This window comes from Callospermophilus lateralis, chromosome 3, assembly GCF_048772815.1.
Source record: "Callospermophilus lateralis isolate mCalLat2 chromosome 3, mCalLat2.hap1, whole genome shotgun sequence".
Taxonomy (NCBI): domain Eukaryota; kingdom Metazoa; phylum Chordata; class Mammalia; order Rodentia; family Sciuridae; genus Callospermophilus; species Callospermophilus lateralis.
Genome location: NC_135307.1, coordinates 107,386,709 through 107,407,688, shown reverse-complemented (window position 1 = coordinate 107,407,688; position 20,980 = coordinate 107,386,709). Strand labels below are relative to the sequence as shown.

General features: G+C 45.4%; 1 protein-coding gene across 1 annotated transcript in view; it reads left to right on the top strand.

Annotated features, from left to right (window-relative positions):
* Positions 1–5,093: 5,093 nt before the first annotated feature.
* Positions 5,094–20,980, top strand: part of Ca12 (carbonic anhydrase 12) — a 45,598-nt gene continuing 29,711 nt past the window's right edge. Inside the window, exons 1-2 of the mRNA XM_076848619.1 lie at positions 5,094–5,199; positions 9,567–9,587. Coding sequence (XP_076704734.1) covers positions 5,115–5,199; positions 9,567–9,587 — 106 coding nt within the window. The 5' untranslated portion in view covers positions 5,094–5,114. The remainder of the gene's footprint in view (positions 5,200–9,566; positions 9,588–20,980) is intronic.

Below are 20,980 nucleotides of genomic sequence, written 5' to 3'. Positions count from 1 at the left end.
TTCTCTGGGGGCTGGGGATGTGGCTCAAGCGGTAGCGCGCTCGCCTGGCATGCGTGCGGCCTGGGTTTGATCCTCAGTACCACATACAAACAAAGATGTTGTGTCTGCCGAGAACTAAAAAATAAATATTAAAAATTATCTCTCTCTCTCTCTCCCTCTCTCACTCTCTCTTTAAAAAAATGCTTTCTCTGTATATAAAATTTCAAATTTGTATCACTTTTTATTAATCATGCTGAGAACTTTATGGAAATCTGATGGAGAGCCCTTATTCCATACTCAACAGAAATTTGAGCTGAAGGATTCAGTGGACAAACAACAGGGACCAGGGTAACCATGGCAACTATGTCATGGCTAGACTGAGAACTCATGTCTCTTGTTGGAATCCAGTTTTTATTTTCTTAGATTAGCAAACCCAGGAGGAGATCAAACCAATTTTATTTCATTTCAAGCCCACTCTTGGATGTGATATTTTAACTTACATTGAGTACTCTTATTTTTACCCCAAAGCACCTTCACATTTATGGCTCCAACCCCTGTGTGTGTTAACCATTCCTTTTTTTTTTTTTTTTCTCTTTGCAGTACTGGGAATTGAACCCAGGGGTGCTCTACCACTGAGCCATATCTCCAGCCCCTTTAATGTTTCAAGACAGTGTCTTGCTGTTGCTCGGGCTGGCCTGGAAATGATGACCCTTCTGCTTCAAACTTCCAAGTCACTGTGATTACAAGCCTGCACTATTGTGCCCAGCTGAGGTTAGACATTCTTATTCCAGCTTACAGATCAAAAAACAATGGTATGTACAGGACAAGAGGCTTACTAATATCGCAGAGTTTGGCCAGGAGTCTACATTCTTTCCTGTAGGTCATACAGTCTTGCAACTGATCCTGCCTGACACTGAGCAGGGTGGTAGGGTTCACATAGAGGTGATGATTCCATGCCATCACTATAAAGGTGTAGAGCAGATGCAAATAAAACTACATCGCTGACTTCAAAGATGGACCTTGGCACCCAGATCAGTGGGTCCATATAAGTTTTGGCCAAGAGGTTGCTTCAGCACTAGGCAAAGGGTACACTTGGCCTTTTTCTTCCTTCTTCCCTCCCTCTCCTTCCTGCTCCCTTTCTCCCTCTCTCTGATACCCTGGGTCAAAGCAGAAGTCATTAATATAACAAGGAGCTCAGTTTCCTCCTTTGCTGGAGAACTGTGTGGAATCAAGCTCTGAGTTCTCAAGTTCTTTGTATCATATTTTGGCAGATGCTCCAGGCATAGATCAGAGTATAGGATCCCTCAGTAACTCCAAGGGGCCTGGAGAAGACACAGTCTTGTCCCCTGCTGAGCATTATTTATTTGCCAGAATTGTCGCATTATGCCTATGTTCAACAAATAAATGATCACAGAATCTATAAAATTGGAGAATACACATCTCAGATGAATTCAGTAATAAAACATACCCATTTGAAATATTTTTGGGGGATGCTTGGGATTGGACCCAGGAGTGCTTTACCACTGGGCTACATCCCCATTCTTTTTTAACTTTTTATTTTGAGACAGAATTTCATTAAATCAGTGAAGCTGACCTTGAATTTAGGAACTTTGGCTGTTGCTGAGATTACAGCTGCTCATTACCATACTCGGCCATTTGAAGCATTTGTAGGATAGGTATGGAAAGAGCCTTTCTGAGCCTTGGAGACAGAATCATCTGGGCTAAGAATCCAGTCTCTGCCTTTCAAAAGCCCGTGAACCTGTGTTAGCAAAGGATTTAGCTTCTCCAAGTCTCAGATTCTTCATACATAGAATAGTAAACCTGACACTGTCTCCACAGGTTACTGTGAGAGTGAAGGGTCATGCATGACCAGGCAAACTATAGATGCCCAATAAATGTTAGTTTTCCTCCCAGAAGTCCTGCCTTGCCTTTTCTTTTCTCTTCCCTTTCTCTTTCTTTCTTAGCAGTCCTTCCTTCGCTTCATACAAAGGCACATTCCCAATTGAGTGACACTATTTGAAGAGTTCATTCTTAAGAAATGAAATTCCCTCTATCTTAAACTTTCTACTCAAAAGGCCAACAATTAGCTGATGAAAGGTGCAAATACCACCAACAGCACCATCTTTGGGAAAGAGGAGCCTGGCCTGGTTATGCATTTCAAAGGTTTTATAAAGTCATAGAATCTAATCTCACACTTGATGACGTCTTCTGTCACTGCCCCAGAACTGAATGGGGCCCTTTGGGTTACACATCAACCTTCCATTGCACTTACTAAAATTATAGTTATATAGTTATTCATGAGATTATTTGTTTTATGCCCAATGCAGTGCCTAGCACACAGAGGATGAATGAATGAATGGAGGAGCATAAGTGTTTCCACTTGCCTTATCTCCTTCCAGCCTTAGCTCAGTTCTGTCAGTGTCCACAGGCAGGGATTACCACCTGCTCTTTCCAGGTGAAGAAAGTGTGCCAGTCAGGGTCATACAGTGAGGAAGTGGTGGGCAAGGCACTTCAGCCCAGACCTCCTAACATCAAACCTGCATTCTTTCCTCGGTACTCCTCTGTGCTTTGACTCACCAGCCTCACCCTCCTGTCTATTCAAATGGCAATATTCTAGAGGGGCACTATGCCCTGGAGCCTGGGTGTGACACTTGATGGCCGTTTACTACATTTTGCGTACAGAAGGTCCACTTTCCATTATAACTCATCTCATCAGGTAATGGGCTATTTATTGGCTGATAATAGCCCTGCCTGCTGAGGGCAGAGCAAGTTCTTACAAGTTCATCTACACAAGTTTCCAGGAGCAGGGAAAGGATCCCCAGAGTCGGGAATTTAAGCTGATTAGGTGTGTGTTGTTTGCTGGAGGGACCCTTGACATTCAGCTTGAATACTTTTGAAGTTTGACCATTACACCAATTTCTGCTGGCTTCCTGCCTTCCCCTTCTGATTACCTAAGAATATCTTTTTTCCTCTCCTTTTAAAGCTCATTCAAAGCACTTGGGGCAATCAGGTCTCAGTTTATATTCTTGATTCTTTTTTACTTGCTATCTACTCTTTTGATTTAGATATGCAGTAAACTTTTCATTCCTTTTTCTCTCCATAAACCCTAGTGCACAATCTAGGGTTTACTGGCCTACTAAGTCTATCCCTTCCCCCTTTTTAACTCCCTCATCTTTGGTGATCCCTTAGAAGTGCACGTTCAAGGTTAAGTAGAACTTAACATTTAGCCAGATATAATGGAAAAATACTTGGCATGGGAATAACAGCAGGTGTGTGCATAGGCCAGTTTACCACCTTGAACTAATTGTGAAATGTGTGGCAAATGATTTCACCCCAACAGCTTCAGTCTCTGCATCTCTGAACCTGCAGTGGCTCCTCCCCAGGCTCCTGGGTTCTCTAATCCATCTCATCTTCTAAACTGACTGCCCTTGAGGACAAATCAGACACTGAACAAGAACCACAAGAAAATACTCCTTCGCCACTCCAGATCTTGCTCAAGGCTCTTTATCAGCAGAAAAGGTCATCCTTAAGCCTCCTGTGGTCTGGAAGTACTTGTGACAAGATTCTTACTGTAACAACTTCCTTAAAGAGACTGCAGAGCTCTTTATTACTCACACAATAGCTGAGCAGATAGGAACAGAACAGTAACACCCCTTGAAATGTGGGTGGCATCTACTTCCTGGTGGTTGTCAGGAGAGAAGATATTCGCTCCCACCAAAATCATGTGAAAAAGAGGCTTCATAGGACACTACAGCCAGCCTAAGAGTCTGCTTAAGCTGAGGGTCAGAACAGACTTGAGATTGGTAAGGTCTGGTCTGGCTAGAGAAGAGGGTGGTCAAGAGAAGAGGGTATAATAGGCCAGGTCACAAACCCAGGGGTTATGTATCAGGACTGTGGTGGCATCTTTATGCAGCCAATGTGTTCTGAGCAATGTGTGTAGGAAGTAGGGTTGGGGTCCCTGAGTGGGACGGAAACCAAGCCCAGCATCAGGAGCAGAGCAGAGATAATCAGAGGGCCCCCGGAAGCCAGAAACACAATGACCTCAGTAGTAGGATTTGCAAGTGGCAGTAACAGTAGCAGGAAGATTTAGGACGTATTGGGGACAGCAGGTTAATAAAACCTTTGACCTAATGGCTGGCTGCATATGGACTAAATATAAAGGGGATCTGACTAGAAATATGAATGCACAAATTGCAAAGCATACAGAAATGTGAGAAAAGTGAGCTTAGACACTAATCCGCACCAAGAAGCTCAACATCTAGACACACATGATGCAGTGTCTGTCACACAGTAGATGCTCAGGAAATAATGTAAGTCCTTTTCTTTCACTGCCACCCCAGAGATCAGCTTCTTAGTAAGGATGAATTGATGTCGTGAACTAGCATGGGCCTTGTCTGTCCACCTTTTATTAGGATAAATTCTAATTGTTGAATAAAGCTGTTCACATATATCCCATTAAACTATTTTCTGATTCCCAATTTCTTTACCTTTAAGTTTTGAAGTTAAGAACCTAGTCGGGATGTTCTGTGCACGTCACAAAATTTCTGAATTGAATGCAGCCCGTTAGCTATCTTGTACAGTCCAGAATCTGTGGCCAGTCCAAACAGGAGCATTGGAGCCCTGAAGACTTTGACTTAAATAACATTGTGCTTCAGTGGCTTCTAAATAGGAGCAGTGACAGATGATGGCCACGACCACTTGAGTGATCCCTAGATGCACCTCTTTGGATGGGGCTGAGATAGGTAGGCGGATCTCGCCACGCCTGCAGGCAGCCGCCACGGAGAACTCTCTCGCTCCCCCCAGGTCAGCAGTGGCTCTGAAGAGTGCTACGGAGGACAGCTGAAGTCAAGGCTGCAACTCACCTCCGACCTGCGGCCCCAGCCCTTCGGTAGGCTGGGCGTTCTTTTTCTCCCCGCACGATGACATCATGTGTTTGGGGTTGAGTCGCTCCATAAAAACGGCCGGGGGGAGCCAGGAGCCCGAAAAGCAGACGTGCTAGCCACGGCTCCCGGCTACGCGCGCGCGGTCCTGGTGCGCGCCCCGCTGGCTTCTTGCGCTGCGCCGTGCTGTCCGAAAGCAAGTGGCAGTCGCCAGCTGCCGACCGGGAGCCAGGAGCCACCGGCCAGGAGCAGAAGATGCCCCACCACAGCCTGCGTGCGGCGACTGTCCTCCTGCTGGTGATCTTGAATCAGCAGCCTTGCAGCCCAGCCCCGCTGAACGGTGAAGTTTATCTTTTTTCTCCCTCTCTCCCTCCCTTCCTTCCTTCCTTCTTTCCATTCCTTCTTTATCCTGGGCAGGATTTCCTGCGGGACTCTTAATGATAAAGTAAAATTATTGCTGGGGGAGCCGGGAAAGCAGTGTATCGAATAACACATTTTAAAGAATGGATGCCCGGTTTTCCTTTGCTGAGGTTGAATGGATCCAGAAGCACGTTGTCTTTCTAATGGTGCTTTTTTTGCCATTTGATCTCTGGAGATGTGGCTTGGGAACTCGCTAAGCAGGGAGGAGAGACCGAACCAGGATTTAAAGTATCGCGCCTCTAATCCACATGCAGACAGTAGAGAAGAGACTGGGCATCTGAGTGGTGTGAGTACCAGAAACTGTTTACTGCTGCTCTACTGCACAACTCTCAGACAGTAGTAGGGTTTTTGTTGTTGTTTGTTTGTTATCTCCAAGTCAAAGGGATAATGCATCCCATTGTTAAACATTGTTTTCTCTAGGAGGATTCTATTATCTTGAATGTACAGTATGTGCACACACACATGCACACATGTACACCTTATTTATGATTGTAATTAGGGTGCTTTACCTGGAAGTGCTGGAGGCTGAGGGTGCAGAATGGAATAGGAGGAGGTGGAGGTGGGTAGCAGGACCTGCAGTGTGGGCTCAAGTTAATGAATCACTTGGAATAAGAAAAGGATAGCACTAAGCTCTTATCCCTCTCTCCATCAGCTGGATGAGCACTTTTCTGGGGAGTCGATGGTGACTTTTGTGAAACAGTCCTGGGTAATCGATGAGAGCTCCTACCTTTGACAAAGTTTGTCCCAAATTGTGGAGTCACTTGTGGGTATGACAGTTCCTGGATCCAGGCTGGGTTGGAACATTTGTAGAAGAACCAAGAGGGATTATAATGGCTGAAAATCGATTCTCCCTGGCTAAGCAGTGGTGATGGGAAATTGGTCCTGCTCAGCAGCATCAAAGCTCTGAGCCTCCTTTCCTCTTGGAGGTCATTGTGCACATGGGGAAAGGCAAGGAGCTGGGTATGAGTAGCTGTGGGATTGCTCTAAAGTAACTTCTAATCTTCTGGCTGGCATGATCTGCTTAATATAATTTCCTTCATGTGGGAGAGACAGAATGAAGGAGAAAGGAGTTACATAAAAGTGGAAATTAATTTTTTTGTGGGATTGGGGAATTGAACCCAGGACCTTGTAAATGCTAGGTAAGCACTCTACCACTGAACTCTATCCTTGGTCCAGAAATTAATTTTTAAACTGCAAACTTTGGCATATATTTTCCTCTCAAGGAAGCTGTTCTGAGACTGAAGTTTGCTAGAATTCTTTTCAGTCTCAAGTTGATTCAAGAGAGAAAGGCCATTCATTGGCCACCTTTACTTTCTGAAAGCTCATTGCTTCCCTTATTTTGGGGAGCTGCTCCTTATTCTCTTCCTTTTCTCTACCTCTCCTTTTCTCTCTCTTTCTTTCCTCCCCTTCTCCTTGGCCCCTCCCTCCTCATTCTCCAAGTTGAGGTGGGGGAAGTTTACAGTAGAAATCCTGACCTCATCTCACACTGATTAGCCAGCCTACCTACCCCTAGACTCTGAGAACACAAGTTGTTTTTTTTCCCCCCTGTTATTTATTGCTTTGCTATGTTGGCTTTTTGACTGCCTCAGGAGACAAGGTCAAAGTGAAATTCACTGAGGTGTATAGAACATCAGCATTAACACAAGGTTGGGGTAAAGGGGCTAGCTGAGTAATAGGGTCAAAGTGTGGTCTGCTTTCTGTGGAGCATTGAAGCTTCCCTCAGTTGGCACTGAGGAATGTCCAAGAAAAACAGCTGGGGCCAGGGGAGGATGGGATCATGATCTCCAGGTTCTGGAGAAAACCTTGAAACTCTTGGTTGCTGATGCTAAGGGGCATCTCAGTGAATTCTGGAGAGTCTGCTCTGCCTGAACCTGTTCCGGAGAGCTGGGAAGTCTTTGGCTGCTGGACGACAGATAATGGTTACTCATGGAAGGTTCTAGTACCCAGGACAGAAAACAGGCAGGTCCATGCATCCCTGCCCAAATCTTCATTTTCTCATGGCATCCTCTCCAGGGCATCTCCCTGCCTAGCACCAGCAGGGTATGCAGGTTCTAACAGGCATTGGCTGAGCTGCCCAAGTCTCCTGGAAGAAACAGATGAACTTTTGAGGAGGAGAATGATTTTCCTCTGGAAAGGAACTATTCCCTCAGGAAGCCAGTGAAGCCTTGACTTAAAGTACCTTGTAGGGTCAGTTTAATATTGTTAAAATTCCTGCCCCTAAAGCTAGAGATGGGAAACCTTTACTGAGAAAGGTTTCTCAGTAAAGCAAACACTTCCACGAATGCGGGTGCACTTTCAGAATGGCTTCCTAAGGTTGGATTGGAGCTGCTGATGAGTCAGGGTGGACCCTGATCTCCACTGATGAACCCTACTGACTCTACTGACTCACCATTCTTACCTTCATTTTACAGTGAGGCTTCTTCCCTCCCTATGTCCCTCCTGACACTACCATTTGTACCTGAGACACTGAGTCCTCAGGGTCAAGCAGGGCTTGTTCAGAGAACAGAGGACAGGAATTGCTGCTGCGTTTCAACAAGTCCCCAGTCCTGTGTCAGAGGCTTTACAGTCCCTGATGTCCTCTTTAATGTCTGTCTTGGAGTTTACCAGAGTATTATGCTGGTGCCTCATCTGAGAATGAGAGCTACAGTACTGGGGGAAACCTCAGCTTAGCAAGCTTTGGGGAGGAATAGTGGAAGATGTATTAAATCTGGGAGTTGATTTTGGGGCAGGTGCAATGCAACCTCCTGGCCGGTGCAGGGTTGCTCAGAGGCAGCAGATATTTTCTGGGGACATCCAGGATTTCCCCTTGGAAAGAGGATGAATGCCCCTCTTACTTGGGTTTTTACCTCTTGGACCTCCATGTGCTCTGCCTGGCAAAGCACCAATCATCTGGCTACCTACCTCTGAAAACCATGATTGTATTTCAATGGTGGACCCTCAAACCAACAGTTAAGGAAAATTTTCCAAAAAAGAGGTCCAGTGTCCTCTCTGTGTTGGTTCCAAGATAATATTTCTCTCTTTTCAACATTTCAGTGAAACTGCCAGTAGTAAACTTGGGGGTTATATACAAGTTTGGTTTTCCCATGGAGGCAAAGAAATAGAATAGGACAAGAACAACAAAGTCCTCTTTTAACTATTAAAAATCACCATTGGTTCCAGCAGAAAATGCCCCTGTGATAAATAACCAGATTGCATGCCAGTTAAGTTTTACTAGAAACACAGAGAGAGAGGGGATGTGAGGTTCTTTCTTTTCCAGCGGTGCCCTCCCATCGCAGTTGACGATGCTTGGAGAGAGGGGCCTAGAAGTTGCACTTCCCCTCATTGGACGTGTCCCCTGAGACACATGGGGATGAATCTCAGCTTGGAGCTCAGTCTTCTTCCAGAGCTGAAGAGGAAGGTGGGCAGGTAGGGTGATAGGCGCATAGCTCTGCAATGACTTTTTGAAAATACATTTTTCATGTAGGAACGAAGGACCTGTGTGTCGTAAAGGGTGTGGAGTGGGAGGTGGTAGGTGACTCTCTTTATGTTCCTGGCAGAACCACTTCTCCACGTTCTTACTGCCTCTGGGGATACTAACTCAGAGAAGGATGGTAGCTTTCTTAGGGGAAATGTCTCCCATCTCTGATTAGTGCTCTGCTCTTTGTGTGCTGGTGTTTCCCCAGGGTATGTTGAGTTGGGGGAAAGCAAGATATAGAACAGAGCTTCCAGAAGGTTGATGTTTATGTGAGAGAAAGGGAGGGGGATATAAATACAGACATGTGTGTCAATCCTGTGTCCCATGGAAACAGGGAGCAAGGATTGGGGATGAGATTTTAATGAATGGAACCTCTAGCTGCTTTAGGTTTTTGAGCCATGTGAAAGTATTATCTACTTGGACAATTACATTTTGGATTTTCTAAGATATCTGGGAGGCATTTATTCAGGAACCCATGAGGGCTGGGGCTGTAGTTCAGTGGCAGAGCACTTGTCTATCTTGTATGAGACACTGGGTTGGATCCTTAGCACCACGTAGAAATAAACAAATAAAATCAAGGCATGCTGTCCATCTACAACTATTTAAAAAAAAATTGAAAAAGAACATATGAGCCCTGCATGAATTCCCCATCCTGAGCCCGCGAGTGAGTACAGTTGTTCTGAGAAGCTGTGGTTCTGACTTAAACTCAGAAGTCTTAAGTTTTGGGTATCCACCTCCTTTTCAATCTCACCCATTTCAAAACAAAATCTGTCATGTTTTCCCTAACTCCTTCAATTCAGTTGTACTTACTTGATTCCTTTTGTTCTTTGCAGGATCCAAGTGGACCTATGTTGGTAAGTAGAGATTTTTAAATATATATATTTTAAGGAGATGGTAGTATTTAATGCAAACCCAGAAACTTCATGCTTTTAGGGGATCAGAAAAGTTGTGCTGGTATTGTTGAGAGAAGGGATGAAGGCATCCCCAAGGAACGGTTCCACAAGAGGGTGGGTGACACACTGCATTTCCCAACACAGATAGGCTGCTCTGTGTACTTGAGCTGGGAGCCACAGGGTTAAGGTTTCCAGATTCCTGCAGGGATTTCTACCAAACCTTTGGGTACCTCCAGACTGCAAGGGCACTGGGCAAGAGAGAAACTTGCCTCCTCATAGGACATTTTTCCTACAATAAACAAAGAATAAAGGACTCCTTTCTGAAAGTTTGGCTCAGGCCCTAGAACTTGAGCTGTCAGTGTATCTGGAATTAACTTCCTGTTTCTATCTTCATAAGCAAGTGATGGATGAGGGGGTGATGGTTGGTCCTCAGTAGAGGAGAGATGCTGTCTTACATGGAGAGAGGAGCATCAGGTATGCCCCAGAGTTTCTGTGGTTCAATAAAATATAGTCACTCTGGCAGGCCTTCAAGATAGGCAGCTCCAGGTTGGCTTGACCATGTCATTGCATTGAATTGTCATTGCAGTGAATGTTGTCATTGCTGGAGTGGGAATGGGAAGCCAGGCACTTGTTCCTCTGGCAAGCACAAGAAACTTAATAATAATGTTTTGTTAGGGACAGTGTCATAGAAGATACACAAGATATATTGTTCTGGAGAGTGGAACTGACCACACTGGCCCAGGAGGCATTTGAAGCAGGCAGAGTTATGCTGCCAAAGTTAAAGCTATGAGATGCAATGGCTGTGGGGTGGTGACAGTCAGGGAAGTTGATTACAGCAGTGGACACATAGTCCAGGGAAAGCCCTAACCTTGATTTTCAAAGGTTAGCCTTGGGGTGTTCATTAGTCCAGGAGGTGTAGAAAAGTCACTGAACTGACCAACCAGCTACCTGGCTCTGGCACTATATAGCTCCATTATTGCTAATGTCCCTAATGTTTTGATGTGCAAAGCACATGGCTGAATGAGTATGTAATTAAGGGGTAGACTGTAGTCTGTAACTGGAAATTACTTATAGTTCACAGTTCAAAGCAGAATATAATAGGTAATAACAACTTAATAAATAAATAGTTCGGTTCTCTGATTGCTCAGAGGGCTGAATAGTTAAGGAAGGCTTCCTGGAGGAACTGGTCTTTTCCCAAGGCCTTGGAAGATGGGGAGGATTCAGTGAAGGTGGAGGAAGGTCTGTTGGTCGAGGTGATAAGGACATTGAATGTGCAAAGGGAAGACAGAGCAAGGTGGCACTTGAAGGAAGCACATGAAGAAAGAGGGTTTATTGGAGAATAATGGGCTCTAAGGTCAGAAAGATAGGTGGGGTCACATGGGGGGGGGCAGGCTTTTCCCACCTTGTTCTATACATGGAGGGGCAGGGCAGGTTGTATATCTGGTTTAGGATGAGTAACTCAGTGGGAGGGGAGAGGGGACAGATGACAGGGAATCGGAAAGTGGCCTTTGTAGGAGCCCTATTCTGTGTCTTCACAACCAGTCTGTAGTAATGGCAGGAACAGGGAAGGAAAGGGCTGGGTGAGAGACCTCACAAAGGAAGAATCAAATGAGTTGGGCTGAGGACCCCTCTGGAGGACTGTGTCTGTATGCTGATGGTGGGAATGTTTGTGACCTACACAAAAAAGGATGGGTCCTGAATTCTGGGCCTTAAACAGTATGATCTTCTGTGAGTCATGTGAGCCTTACCTTCCTCTCTGAATGAATCTGGTGCGGAGGGGAGTGGGCTTTGTCTGTCTAGATCAGTGTTCATCATCTGTGGCTTGGGGTTACCTACATCAGAATCACCTGGAATGCTGTCCAAAAATGCATATTTTGGAGCCTCAGTCAGGATGGGCCAGAGAGAGGGGGGTAGGGGACTGCAAAAACTGCAGTCCCCAAGCAATTCTTATCTTATGAATGCTTTGTTAGAGGACCGCTGACCACATGGTTCTCAAGATCTTTCTACCCCACCTCTTCTACTAGAAATCCAAATCAAGTCTTTGCAGGGCTCCCTGCCTCTCTGTTACAGTCCCCCAGGCAGAATGAGATGTTTATAGGGAACAGAGAGTCACTGGGTCTAGGAGTGGGAGGAAAAGATTTGCTGCCACCTGTGACACAGTGTTCTTCCATGAGGGCTTCTCTACGCAACCCTATCAACTGGTCCAGAGCATTTCTTTCTGACCACTGGCCCTGGCCAGACCTCTGCCCTTCTGCCTTGTACAATTAGAGCAGCTCTTTGTTGAGGAAGCAGAGGGCAGAGTCTGATGATGCCCGGACTTGCATGGGGAAGCTCAAAAGCAATCTGGTTTTCATTAGTGAAATGGGTGCATGTGGTGTGGTCAGCCCTCAGAGGGACAAGTGGAAGAGGAAGATGGAGGATGGTTCAGGGGGCAGACAGGTTGGGGCTGGCGGCTGGCCTGTGCTCCAAGTCATAGGTAAACAGAGGGCCCAGCATTGGTGCTGGAGGGCAGGGTTTCCAAGCAGCCAGGGCTGTGCTGAATGGGCAAGTCCAACCAAGTGCTACATGCTGGTTTTCCCGGGTACAGAACTCAGCTTCTGTGCAATGCACGTAGACAGTGCTGAGTCATCCTGCCTCCGGGCTTCCTGCTGCCTGGTGCACATGGTGGGGCTTCTGGAGGTGTGCCGAGAGGGAATTCTACCCCCATCCCCTGCATGTAGATCACCAGGCTGACACAGAGATGGCACCCCAAAGAGAGGAGGAGCTTCTGACAATGAAGATAGGGCAACCCTGCCCAGAACTCCTCCTGGGTGACTGATACAGCATCTAAATATCTGCTGGGTTGAGATTTTCTCCATCATGAGAGAAAGAAAGACAAAAACCTGTGTTTCCCCAGTCAAGCCAGTGCCAAGTCAATCCTGCGGAGCCCTGTTGGCTTCTCCTATTCCAAACTGTGTCTGCAAGTCATGTTGTCACATGAACTGAGGACAAACTGCTAAAAGAACCTGTGCTCCCAAACAGAATAGTAGGTGCTTAGTAGAGGGTGGGGGTGACCAGAAGGTGACACGAGGAGATGCTGTTTATGTTCAGGTCCTTGACATGAGTGCTGTGTCAGGTTTGTGAAAATTCATCAAACTGTTGGCTTATGGTCCTTGCACTCATTTGTGTGTATATTAAATTCAATATAAGAGTTAAAAAGTTCCATCTAGCTGGGAGAATCATCCTTACCCTTATAGGGTTTTTGTTTGTTTGTTTTAGCCCTCCCCAAGGAGGGGGGAAATCCCAGAGTATTTGAAACAACAGGGTAACAAACAAACAAATAAGCCTACATTGGAGCTAATGACCCCAAACCAGCACATGAGCAGAGGATGAGCACTGCGCTTCACTCCTGATAGTAACCGACAGTGACAATGCTCTTTGGATGTGGGTTGGTTCAGAAAGAAACAAATATCACTATCTGATATAGATATAGAGCAGGTAAGAAAAGACAAATTTTAAAGGTGATGGGAGAGGAACATGGATGCTGAGGCCTCTCCTGGATAGAGAGTGAGTCCCACCTCTCTAAGTCACCACCCCAAAGGGCATCCATGAGACCAGCCACTCCATCCCATGCAGAGAACTCTGGGAACATGGGGGCTTTGCTGGGGCAAGGGGCTGGCAGCTGGCTGCAGTCGCTCACAGGGGCTCCTGCCCAGCTTCTCGGCTGTGATAGGACTGGCCTGGGCTCTAGCAGGACTCAGTGTGACCCAGGCAATGCCATGTACTCACACTGCTGTCCCAGATCCATTTCTTGACTCCTCTCCTAGACAATAGAGTCTCCGTTGCAAAGTCTCCTTTGGCAACCAGTATGGGCTTTGGCCTTGCAAGAAACTGAGGCAGTGCTGCGGCCCCCCTTCAAACTTCGATTCTTGCAATCATGTCAGAACGATTTTAGACATGTCACCAGAATAATGCATATGAGTTTATTAGAAGGGATTGGAAAGGGGAACGGGGGACACTCTGAAGGGAAAGAATGGATCCTCTCAGGAGAGAGATGACTTGTCCCTCCTGCCTTCCATTTTTATTGAAGGTTCCAGGGACATTTCCAGAGCTTTCTGCCCAGGCCCACTTCTTGACTTTTTTTCCTTTCCTTTTCTTTTTTTAAATACACAATAGCGGAATGCATTACAATTCTTATTAGACATATAGAGCACAATTTTTCATAACTTTGTATATAAAGACACTAATTCATGTCTTTATACATGTACTTTGGTTTTTTTGCATTAAAATTCTTATTACACATATATAGCATAATTTTTCATATCTCTGTTTGTATATAAAGTAGGTTGACACCCAATTCGTGACTTTATACATGTACTTTGGATAATGATGTCCATCACATTCCACCATCCTTGCTAATCCCCTGCCTCCTCCCTTTCCCTCCTTCCCCTCTTTTCTATCTAGAATTCATCTATTCCTCCCATGTTCCCTCTCCATACCCCACTATGAGTCAGCCTCCTTATATTAGAGAAAACATTTGGATTTTTGAGATTGGCTAACTTCACTTAGCTTTATCTTATCCAACGCCATCCATTTACCTGCAAATGCCATGATTTTATTCTCTTTTATTGCTAAGTAAAATTCCATTGTGTATATATGCCACATTTTTTTTTAATCCATTGACTTTTGATTGACAGCAGGATGAAATCAGACTTTCCAGTCCCCAATGGTCATGATACCCATAGTCCCTTTGGCCCATCCTGACTGGAACCTGTTCTTATAGATTTCATGGTTAAAGAGAATTATCTTTATCTTCTTGAGTTCAGGAATCTGGTTTGGGTAAGGTTCACAAAAAATGTCCTCCTTGAGGGTAACTTGGCGTTCTTGTTATCAGCATTTTGGGCCTGCATTTCTCCTGCAGATAACAGGTAGTTTGCTGAGGAATGTGACATATCCTGTCAACTTAAGCCAGGAAGGGCTGCAGGTAAATTGTTTTTTAAAAGAGAAAGCATGTGGGGGTCACACAGTGGGTCTTGTTTATAGAATTATTTCCTTAACATGTTCTCACTGCTCCCACCTGTCTGTTCCCTATCAAACTTAATGGGGGCAAGCCTCCTGCTCACCTCCCTCAGGTCCTGCAGCCCTCACCTCCACTCACCTTTTGTTCTCCATCCTGTGGAATAAGTTGCTCCCAGTGAACTTGCCCTGTGCCTCTGGACACCCTTTCTGACCCTTTCCCAAACACTAAAAACTAGATTAAACACATGAAGGAGGCTGGGAGGTAAACTCTGCCTCCTGTCCTTTGTAGGGATCAACGCACTCTGTGACTTCACCTTCGAATTGCAGTATAATGAGAAGGCCTTAGGGCCAAAGGGAAAACTGAAAATGGCAGTTAGGGAGCACAGGAGATTAAAGGATGGTTTAATTAAGGAGGGCTTTTCTCTTTCTCAAAGGTGAATATCAGCCAACTCAAAACACACCCGCAGCCTTCTCCCCTGCTCCCAGCTGCCATCCAGGAGATGAATGAGAGACCCATAGCACTCTTTGGAGACCTGGAAAGGGTCAGACTTGTGTTTCATACTAGGGAACTGAATCCTTATTTCTGTGTCTTGAGGATTTCCCTTGAGAGTTGTAATGTGACCTCCTATCATCTATTAAATATGGGCTATAGTTCCAGTTACTTCTAATTGAAGTTGTGATACCCAGGATCTCTTTGGATCTGGCCTACCCATTTGTAATTATTTCTCATCTTTCCTGAGTTGGGGTGTATGTGTGTTCTGGAGGATCTTGGCCTATAGCTGCTGAAATGCCTGCCTGTTAGTGTTCACAGTTAGCCTTGCCAGGTAAGGAAAAGAGATAGGAACTAGCACTTGTTCCTTAAGACATATGTGGTGACATGGGGGGGGGGCAGGCAGGAAACCAGGGAGAAGAAGTGGGAGGTGTAGAGACCCCCAAAGCAGTCAGACCACTATGGGACTATCTGCTAGGCTGGTCTGAGCTTTGATTTCACTGAGCTCAGTTCCTCAGCTACAATTGGGGTTGTAAATGATTCTTAAAGTGTGGTCCCTGGACTAGCAGCTTCAGTTTCACCTGGGTCTCCATGTGTGGCTGTTAAAATGCAAATTCTCAGCCCCATCCTAGGTCTACCTACTAATCAGAAACTTTGCGGGTGGCCCAGTCATCATTTTAGCAAGCCCTCTGGGTGATTCTGGTGTGCACTCAAGTCTGAGAACCACCCTAGGTCTGTGGCAAGGATCAAATCAGATCACCCACAGAAAGAGGCCAACACAATGCTAATCGCCACTTTCCTTGCCTTCACGGCACAGAGCTATGGTGTAGATGAAATTGGCTAGTTTGTGGGGAAAGGCCTCATAAACCCCAGAGGACCAATCACAGGAGAGTTCTATTAATGTTAAGAAAGGTTTGGCTTCCTCACACTTTTCTGAACTGTTGAGTTTTCACAGCCAGGAGAAACTTCTTTTATAATGCTGAACAAACAGGGCATTTCCTTTTAGAGAATGAAAGGAATTGAACAAAACACCAGGGCTCCAAGCTCTTGTCCCAAGAGTGTCTCAGGCCAGAACATTCTCTCTAACTTTGTCCTTCACACCATGGTGAAGTTGGACCTAATCTCTCTAGTGCCTTCCTGGTCCAGGTACCTGACTATATGACCATGTCCGCTTCAGCCATGTGACTAGCCTCCTAGAGGGCAGGCACCCCCTGTTTCCTGGTGTAGGCCACAGGGGCTGACTCTTGGGTTAAGGTTCAGGAATGGAGACTTGAGCCTGGGAAGAAAGCTTGGGCTGGCTATCAGGGCACTGAGCTGCTTAGACCTAGCCTCACACAAGGCCCTCAGCAGCCCAGCACAGGAAGAGAGAAGCCTCAAGTCTCCTGTGAACTCAGCCTAAAGAAAGCTTTAGAGCAAAGGGGCTAAATTCAGAGCAAGTGTGTGATGAAGGTGGCTTCAGGCAGGGACTAGGAAGTTTGGTTTCTAGGAGGAAGAGAAGGAATGAGATTGTTTTGGCAGGAGCCTATAGTCTCTGAGGGAGCCAGAACTTTCTTTACTTGTGGGTTACTGTGTTCTTTTACAGGGTAGCACCAGAGTCCAGGTACAGACAGTGCTGTGGACCCAGGAACAAAAGTTATGCTCTTCCAGGCCTATGCCATAGACCAAGAGAGAGGAAGCACCTGCCATGATCAAGGAGCCCATTTTATTAATTCTAAGATGCCTATTTGGGAGCATCTCTGAGATGGGATAGATCTTATAATCAATGACATCTAGAAGCAATGAAATTTGGTAGCTGTTCCACAAACACTGAGAAGCATGGTGCAGATGCTTACAAACACACAGGGGCTGAAATGATTAATTAAGTTATGAAAACAATGAAGGCAAAGATGTAAAAATATTGGCTGATATGTACCGTGTCCAGCAACATACAGGAACAGTGGGGATCATATTAGATTTTTTAAATTTTTATTTTTTAAGTTGTCCCTGGACCTTTTTGAAAACAATTTATTTATATGCAGTGCTGAAAATCAAACCCAGTGCCTCATACATGCCAGGCAAGCACTCTATCACTGAGCCACAACCCCAACCCTAGATTTTGAACTGTAGCTTTTCCTACCTCTTGGTCAATTCACAGTTCACGTTTGCTTTTTGGTAGTAATGGGTCAGTATTACAAATATTATAGCAAAGTAATTTAGGTGCTGTTCTTTTAGCTTACAAAACTATCCCTTTAAGGAGCAAGCTTTCCAATTATCTGACAAGTATTTGATTTATGCCAACCAGGAAGGAACAAATACTAGCTGCCACCTCCTTGTGTCTATAAAGGTTGACTCAGAACTGGTATTACGCTAAATAAAATGGTTCGTTTAGCTGGCCTTAACTTTTAAAATGATTTTGCAATCCTTAGCATGTGACTAGATCTGCTGCACGAACTCTGGGTGAAATTGAGGAGACCTGTCCAGCCCTCGTAAGGACACCTGCAGGTTCAGGGCAAGAGGTACATGCTGTCCCTCCTTCCAGGACATAAGGTCCAGGAAAACCTCAGGATGAGAGATTTACCTACTGCACGTATGGTGATGTTGGCAAAGGAGGCCAGGGACTTTCGCAGGGTGGTCCTTCCTTGGTCATTCATCTTCTAGGAAGTGTATGAGAAGTAGACAAAGGAGAAAAGGTATTCCTCAAGGTTGTGGAACAAAGACATTTTGTAAGGCAGTCAAAGTCAGTCATACGAATGACTAGTTCCCTTTTTGGCTTTCACAACCAGGAGCAAATTGGTAGCTTCAACTTCAGTAAATGACTATTTTTGTATTTTTTAAAAAATAGATTAATATATATGAAATAATTTAAAAGTTCTCATTTGTTATTAATCAAAAACATGTAAAATCAAGGTTTTTAGTTCACCTGAGATAATTGGTTCACATTCATTCCACAAATATTTATTGAGTGACTACTAAAAGCAAGTGTTGGGTTAAAGAAATAGGATGGTGTTAAGGAAATGATGAACAAGCCCCGGTCCCTTTCATTATGGGTCTGAGAGTCTGGAGAGACAGCAAGTGAGCAGGGCTTTACAATACAGAGGAGAGAGACCTCACTAGTGTTTTAGAGAAGGACTAGAGGAGTTTCTGGAGGAAGTGATTCCAAGCTGAGTTCTGAAGGACATGTCAGAGCTATCCAGGCAAAGTGCAGGGAATAGAAAGGCATTTGGGACAAATGGACAACTAGGGCAATGATCAGCCAGGAGGCTGGTACGTGCTGGGGATTCCCTCAATGAGGAAGGAAGGGGCTGGGGAAATGGGTGAGAGCTGGTGCATGAGGAGCTCCTGAGCCAGCCGGGGAGGCAATAGGGAACTGCTGGAACATTCTAAGTAGAAAACTGACATGATGGCAAAGCATTTTAGAAGGATTATCCTGGCTGCAGGGTGGAGAAGGGGTTGAGTGTGAACCATTGGAGGAAGGAAACCCAGAGGGACACAGGGGAAGGGGGATGGTGGTTCTGAACCAATGGGAAGGGCAATAGGTATCCTGATGTATTGGTATCATTTAGCCTGAAATGTAGACAGCTAACACCATCATTGGCTCGTGCAGCCTACTTGTGGGTGAGTGCCCATTTTCATCTGGGCTTCCCAAAGAATTCAAAGAGGCCTAGAAGGGCCCTGACTGGGGCTGGAGATGCCAATGTAGTCAGCCAAGTCCTGCCCCATTTAGAGATGAGGCCAGGAAAACTCAGAGTTGCAGTGGCCCAAACAGAACACAAAGGGCAGAGCTAGAGCTCCGTCTCCTGATGCCACCTGATGCACTTCCCCAGGCATGTGGCAATGTTTATTTTATGCCAGGCATTGTGTCCCCTACACAATACATCATGCCGCTGAGGAAATACAGGATTTTAAAAAAGTAAACTATGTAGATTTGTCAGAGACAAATTAACTTGCTTTTCTTCCCCTCATCAGGATAAAGGGCTTGGTGGTTAAAGAAAACACAATAGACTTAATACCTATTGACATAAACAAACATCTGATACAGCTCATTGTGACACACTCATGGGAAATATGGATCAAAAATCAGTGTAGCTGCTGGTGGAAAAAAAAACAAAACAAAACAGTGGAATCCAGGCATTGTTATTGTCTCTAGCATCCCATCTCAACTGGGAGAGATGGCAGGATTCCTCTTGGAACAATCCTGAATCATGCCCTTTATGGCGCATTAGCAATGGACAAACTGCAGGATGAAGGGTTGGCATGGGTGAGCACAGGTGGGGGACATGTGTAATTTTAGAAGGAAGGGTAAAGAGACATGCCAGGAATGTGGATCAAAGTGATAGGGGCTGGCCTGTAGGGCCAGGAGTAGTGATGTGGTGAGCAAATTCTGTACTGTGTGACTGAGTGAGGCCAGAGTGGGGCCGCAGAGGCTGACGGGAGAAAAGGGCTTGCATGCCCACCTCCCCATTCACATGGGATCTACATTAAGGTACAAGTGGCTTCTTGCTAGCCCCTCGGGCCCCTCAGATCTACATTCTTAGCTATGTCTCCCCCTCACACACTGGCACCCCATCTCTTTAACTCCAAGTGAGCCTCTCAGCTGTTTTCTGGGTTACATGTATGTGTTTAGGTCTTACTGCTTGGAGCTGTACTCAGCAAAAGACTCTTCTGAGCTTCCTGTTGGCAGGTCTCCGAGAGTCTCCCACCCTTAAACCTTTCACTGCAACTTGTCTGTCAGCAAGGTTAAGGTAGGGAAGACCCCCATGTCTAATTGTGAAGAGCTGACCAGTCAGAAATCTTGTTATGTCTTGGAAAGAGGAATTGAGAACTGCGTGAACTGAATACCATCCTCTCACATAACTGCCCCATGAAGCACAGCACTTATTGGGTCAATAACCAAGTGCTTAATGAATTTGTCAGATTATCGCTGGAGAATTTTCTCCCCTCAATAGCATGTTTTGTTTTGCTACATACACAGCAGTTTTAGGGATTCTGAGGGGCCCAAGAGGCTAGCAAGGAGCCACTTGTTCCCTAAGAAGAGTTATCCAGAAGGAGGGTGTAACTGCCCAGCATGTGAGGTGATCCCCTCCCCACAGGGGCTGCACCAGCCTAAGGGAGGTACTTGAGAAACATTTGTTGATGAAAGAGGAAAGAATGGTTTATTTCTCTATTAATTTTTGGCTCTGGACTCAGAGAAGGAACCAGGGAGAAGGTGACACTTGATCTCAGTTGGTAGGATTTCAGAGAAACCAGTCTGAAACGAAATGCCACATCACCATGCATATCTTATCAGAAGTAAGAGGAGACTCACAGGGAACCCTAGATTTATTTTTGGTGAAGTAAAAGGGACAATGTACTCTAAAAGGTTGGAAACCAGCCTCTAAAGAAAAAAGGAAAGAAAGAAAAGGGTGAATCAAGACAGTTCAGCTCAGAAAGGCCTGGGAACTGGCGTTATGAGAGTCTGCTTTACCTACACATTATTCTTATACTTTGACATTGATTCTGCGCAGCTGCCCTAGGTGATGACGGTTGTTGCCTCTACTTTGTAAGTGAAGTTCTGAGAACCAAAGAAATGTGCCCAAGGTCACATAGCTAGCAGGTGGTAGAGCTGTGAGTGGCAGCTTGGCTGTATGATTCCAAGGCCCTTGACCTTCCTATTTCCCTTCACATCTTTCTGGAAAAGACACTTAGAATTAGCCTGGATGAAGGTCTTCAGTATGAAAAGAATCACCAAGAAGCTAGTTTTTTCAAAACCCCAGAGTAGCTTTAAAAAACAGTGATAGGGCTACAGGTTAATTATCAAAATGGACTTTTTTTCCTTTCTCCGTCAGGGACTTGTGTATGTCAGGCAAGCACTTTACCACTTACCACTGAGCTATATCTCCAGCCCTTG